This window comes from Gastrolobium bilobum, unplaced genomic scaffold (assembly GCF_033153095.1).
Source record: "Gastrolobium bilobum isolate Gb01-03AN ecotype WA unplaced genomic scaffold, APGP_CSIRO_Gbil_v1 utg76882, whole genome shotgun sequence".
NCBI lineage: Eukaryota > Viridiplantae > Streptophyta > Magnoliopsida > Fabales > Fabaceae > Gastrolobium > Gastrolobium bilobum.
The window spans coordinates 8,475-14,643 of record NW_026895093.1 but is presented as its reverse complement, the minus strand read 5'-3'; the positions used below and the strand labels follow the sequence as shown (position 1 = coordinate 14,643).

At 36.0% G+C, this 6,169-nt stretch overlaps 1 protein-coding gene across 1 annotated transcript; it reads left to right on the top strand.

Annotated features, from left to right (window-relative positions):
• Positions 1 to 1,228: 1,228 nt before the first annotated feature.
• On the top strand, positions 1,229 to 5,357 carry LOC133297143 (leucine-rich repeat receptor-like serine/threonine-protein kinase BAM3). Its single transcript, XM_061496261.1, has 2 exons — positions 1,229 to 3,857; positions 5,044 to 5,357. The coding sequence occupies exons 1-2, from the start codon at positions 1,229 to 1,231 to the stop codon at positions 5,355 to 5,357; spliced, it is 2,943 nt and encodes a 980-aa protein (XP_061352245.1).
• Positions 5,358 to 6,169: the final 812 nt, after the last annotated feature.

Here is a 6,169-nt window from a genome sequence, read left to right as displayed (position 1 = left end):
CTTACATCGACTAACTTTATTTTACGCTTTTTGGCCCATGCATGGATGGGACCATAGTAGTTAAAATCCCGATTTAAATCTGCGATTTTATGATTTTACGATTTTTTTTAATCAAAACGATTTCATCAAAACTCCAAACGCTTTTACGATTTTTACGATTTTTTTTACGTTAGGATTTTACGTTTTACGATTTTTTATCCTCATTCCGATTTTAGGTAAAATCCTGATTTTAACTACCATGGATGGGAGTATATGTATTTATGTAGTGCATTATGTCCGGCCTGACTTGTGCAAAAGTCAAAACATATCCGCCGCGTGTCATTCCCTAAAAGACATGCATGGGTGTGTACACAACTTTAATGCGGACTGCCAAATGAAAATGTGAGTGTCTTGCATTTTACTCAAGTTGCACGTAAAGGTGATGTGTGACTTAAACGCATATACTTCTCATACATATTTCATTAGCAATAAATAATTTGTGAAAAGAACTAACCCCGTTACATGTTCGTTTATTTGCATATACGGTCAAAAGGCCTCATTTTTTAGCAGAAAAATTGTAAAAATACCTATCCTTCCACGCCTCAATTTCTTTTCAGGGTCCTTTTGCTTTTCTGACATCCATTTATGCATGAGAGTAGCCATATAAAAAGGTGCACTCAGCCTGGCTTAAAATTTTTAAAGTTTTATTCACGGCCATGATTGATACCTATAAACATCCATAAATGATTTAATCATATCCCTTCAACTGCATGAATGAAGATTCTAATTCTGAATTAGCTGCCATGCTGGACCCTGAGAAGTTCATAACCAAAGGAAAAAAAAAAAAGCAAAGGCCAATGGTGAAATTGGTCTAAAAAACCGACACAAAGCCACACAAATATTAATTGGGTGATGAAACTGTCCGTGGTTGTGCATTTTCTATCCCAACACTTGCTTTTGCTTTTGCTTTTTAAAAGCTAAAGATGATACCAAAGTAGTGTGTAAGTGTGTGCGTGAATGTGAAGGGAGGGAGATAAAGGATAAAGAGAAGAAAGAAGGGAAAGAAAGAGAAGAACATTGGATGCTGTTAGCTTTCTATGCCTTCATTAGAGAACTCTCCTCATGAACCCATTTGTATTTGATACTAAATATTCAGTATAAGGTCTATGAATTGTTCTCACTTCTCTTTCACTCTTATAGTGTATTTGGTTCCTCAAGTGTCCTCCTTCTTTAAACAAGTTATCCCAAAATGGCCACTTCCCCTTCTTTCAGTTTTGTACTCTTTTGCATCCTCTTCCACTTTGTGTGCCTCACTAGTCTTGCTTCTGTTTCTTCACTTCCTTTTTCTTTGAGAAAGCAAGCTTCTATCTTGGTTTCTTTGAAACAAGATTTTGAAGCTGCTAACTCTTCTTTGAGCACCTGGGACATGTCTAGCTACTTGTCCCTTTGCACTTGGTATGGCATTCAATGTGACCATAATAACAGGTCTGTGGTGTCACTTGATATATCCAATTTGAATGCTTCTGGGTCACTTTCACCTTCCATCACAGGACTCTTCACCCTTGTCAATGTTTCACTCCAAGGAAATGGGTTTTCTGGAGATTTCCCAGCTGATATTCACAAGCTTGCACAGTTGAGATTCCTCAACATATCCAACAATATGTTCAGTGGGAACTTGAGTTGGGAATTCTCACAATTGAAAGAGCTTGAAGTGCTAGATGCTTATGACAACAATTTCAATGGCTCACTTCCTGAGGGTGTCACTAAGCTCCTTAAGCTCAAGCACTTGAATTTTGGTGGGAATTACTTCTCAGGGAAAATCCCTCCAAGCTATGGAAACATGGGGCAGCTCAACTTTCTGTCTCTTGCAGGAAATGATTTGAGTGGTTTCATACCCAGTGAGCTTGGAAATCTCACTAATCTGACCTATCTTTACTTGGGATACTTCAATCAATTTGATGGTGGAATTCCTCTTCATTTTGGTAACCTGAACAATTTGGTTCATCTAGACCTTGCAAAATGTGGCTTGGAAGGTTCAATTCCAGCTGAGTTGGGCAACCTCTACAAGTTAGACACACTCTTCTTGCAAACTAATCAGCTTAGTGGTTCAATCCCACCCCAGCTAGGAAACTTGAGTAGCTTGAAATTTCTTGATCTATCAATCAATGAACTCACAGGAGATATCCCAAATGAGTTCTCAGGCCTTCATGAACTTATCCTCTTGAACTTATTCATCAACAGGTTTCATGGAGAAATTCCTCAGTTCATTGCTGAGCTACCAAAATTGGAGGTGCTGAAGCTGTGGCAGAACAACTTCACTGGTGAAATTCCTTCAAAGCTTGGCCAGAATGGAAGATTGACTGAGCTTGACTTGTCAACAAATAAGCTCACTGGTTTAGTGCCAAAATCTCTATGCCTTGGAAAGATGCTGAAGATTTTGATCTTGCTAAAAAATTTTCTGTTTGGATCTTTGCCTGATGGTCTTGGTCAATGTTACACACTCCAAAGAGTTCGTTTGGGTCAGAACTATTTGACTGGGCCACTTCCACATGGTTTTCTGTATTTGCCTGAGCTATCACTTGTGGAACTACAGAACAATTATCTTAGTGGTGAGGTTCCACAAAAAACAAATAGTACATCCTCCAAACTTGAACAGTTGAATCTATCAAACAATAACTTTTCAGGGTCTCTTCCAACTTCAATTGCAAATTTTCCCAACTTGCAATATCTGCTGCTTAGTGGAAATAGATTGTCAGGAGAAATCCCACCAGATATAGGGAGATTGAAAAGTATTGTCAAGTTTGATATAAGTATTAACAACTTTTCAGGTAGTATTCCTCCTGAGATAGGTAACTGTGTCTTACTCACCTATTTAGATTTGAGCCAAAACCAACTATCAGGCCCTATCCCAGTTCAAGTTGTTAAAGTTCATATATTGAACTATCTTAATGTCTCATGGAACCACCTAAACCAAAGCCTTCCCAAGGAACTTGGGGCCATGAAGGGCTTAACTTCAGCAGATTTTTCTCACAATAACTTCTCTGGTTCAATACCTGAAGAGGGACAATTCTCAGTCTTTAATTCTACATCCTTTGTGGGTAACCCTCAGCTCTGTGGATATGAGTTCAAACCATGCAACCTTTCTTCAACTGGGGTAATGGAGTCTCAAGAAAAAAGTGCAAAACCTGGAGTCCCTGGACAGTTTAAGTTCCTTTTTGCAATGACATTGTTGGGATGCTCATTGTTGTTTGCAACCTTAGCCATCATCAAGAGTAGAAAGGCAAGGAGGCACTCCAATTCATGGAAGCTCACAACATTTCAGAAGCTGGAATATGGAAGTGAAGACATCATAGGGTGCATAAAGGAAAGCAATGTCATAGGAAGAGGTGGATCTGGGGTTGTATACAGAGGAACCATGCCAAATGGAGAGGAAGTGGCTGTGAAGAAATTGTTGGGAATCAACAATGGCTCTTCTCATGATAATGGCTTCTCTGCAGAAATAAAGACATTGGGTAGAATCAGGCACAGGTACATTGTAAGGTTGCTAGCATTTTGTTCAAATAGAGAAACCAATTTACTTGTTTATGATTACATGCCAAATGGAAGCTTAGGTGAAGTCTTGCATGGGAAAAGGGGTGAGTTTCTCAAGTGGGATACTAGGCTGAAAATAGCCACAGAAGCTGCAAAAGGACTTTGTTATTTGCACCATGATTGTTCCCCTCTTATAATCCATAGAGATGTCAAGTCAAACAACATATTATTGAACTCTGATTTTGAGGCTCATGTTGCTGATTTTGGACTTGCCAAGTTCATGCAAGATACCGGGACATCAGAGTGCATGTCTTCCATTGCTGGTTCTTATGGCTATATAGCTCCAGGTATACACTTACTTTAAATATTCATATATATATATATATATATATATATATATATATATATATATATAGTTAATTAGTTTGTTAGTTAACTAGTTAGTTAGCTAGCAAAATGATAAGTACTGCACATAGATTTATATCTTTTGTCTCAATCTAATTGGTTAGCATCATTAACTTCAAGTTCAGGAGACATTATTACTTAGCACCATCCCCAAAAATAAAATAAAATAAAAGACAGTTCAGAGGACATTATTATTTAGATTACTGATTTGACCAAGTGAAGTGAGTAAAAATCCTATCACTATTGTTTATATCTTCTTCCTCAAACTCATTGGTTAGCATAACTAGCTTCAAGTTCAGGAGACATTATTACTTAGCAGCCCAAAAGAAGAAAAAATGAGAGGGCAGTAATGTCAAGCAGAGTGATTAATTGAGGCTTTTTTATTTTATTTTGTTCAATTTAACAATCAAAATCAAATATTCATAGAAAAAAGGTCCTTAGGTTGAACATACTTTTCATTTATTTTTGGGTAGAAAAATATTCTTTTATATCCTTCACCACCGTAGCATACAATTGCTCTTTCTTTTGGACCACAATGTGGATTCCTAGACTGAGTAAAGGCTCCACTAGCACAATGGGAATCCTTTTTGCTTTCTTCACACTAACTTAGTATGCGCTTTTTTTTTTTTTTAGTACACTTGGTATGAGCTTTTTCATGCCTTGAAACTACAAACCCAAATTTAAACCACAACAAATCACAGCCATCCTTTTTCCCCTTATCATATATGTAACAGCCACAAAAGGCACATTAACCAAACACATCTTTTTCTCCTCACAGTTTCAGATTGGGATCTAACACTCACTTTCTCACAACCCCAGAAAAAAAATTAAAAATAAAGAAACATGAAGAATTTCTAGGCACAAGACACAACTAAGTTATCTTTTCACAGATTTGATTTTTGACTTGGGAAAATTAAAATGAAGCTTTTTCCCTTGTTTTTCTGTAAAATAATATTGGACCATTCTTCCCTACCCTCTTTTTCTTATTAAGTTATTATAATGTGTACTTTTATTTATTTATTTTTTTGGAAAATAAATTTTTATTATATTGTCATGGCTACTTTAACTTTAGAGCTTAAAACTGTGAAAGGCTAACTTTTTTTTTTCTGATTTTAATTTATGATGCAGAATATGCATACACATTGAAAGTTGATGAGAAAAGTGATGTTTATAGTTTTGGAGTGGTGTTGCTAGAACTCATAACAGGGCGAAGGCCAGTGGGGGATTTTGATGAAGAAGGATTAGACATTGTTCAATGGACCAAGATGCAAACAAATTGGAATAAAGAGATGGTGATGAAGATCCTTGATGAGAGGCTACATCACATTCCTTTATATGAAGCAAAACAAGTGTTTTTTGTGGCTATGTTATGTGTTCATGAACATAGCGTGGAACGACCAACCATGAGAGAAGTGGTTGAAATGCTTGCGCAAGCAAAGTAATCAAATATATAAATTTCAAATGGAGTGATCTGGAAAAAGAAAAATAGAACCAAGTTAAAAAAAAAGTTGAGTCTATATTACACATGCTTTGTGTTCATGTTGTGGGTTGGTTAAAGGGTATCAATTTTTCAAACTAGTTCGTCATATGAGTTCTGAAGCTTTTTTATTATTTTATTTTTGCCTTTCACTGTATTAGCCCTCAGCTCTTGCATAATTATAATTCTAGTCAGTTATATATTTAAAAAATAAAAGGCTTGTTATAGATTTATTAATTTATTTAAGCCTACTAGACATTTAAGAATTAAAAAATTTAAAATAATATTACTTTATTATTTTAAATAAATTAAATAATAAAATAAATAATATAATATAAGTAAGTCTAAAGTTTTATAGGTTAGGACTTGTAAAAGAAAGTTTATAGTCCACTTTCTACATAGGGTTTTTCGAATGATTGAGCTTATTCTATTTTACTTAATATTATATATCAAGCTTGACCTAAAGTAGGTTAACCATAAGCCCATAATAGGTCTCCTCGCAGCTGGCGCATTTAAACTCTTACTCATTACATATTTTGTGCATGAAAAATGTATAATTATTGTTAATTGTTCATGTTATATCACTTGTTAAAATTGAAAATAATAGCCAAAGGTGGGCACAATTGGCTATGAGTTTGATCCATACTCTTCAAGGGCGTGGCGCTGGCCGATGTGAGGACTTTGTTGGTGGGTAATATGTAATCCCTCCCAGAAATCCTCAAAGAGGTTAGTGGGTCTTCCCTGACCCTAGTGGGATACCAGTGTCTAACCCCACTT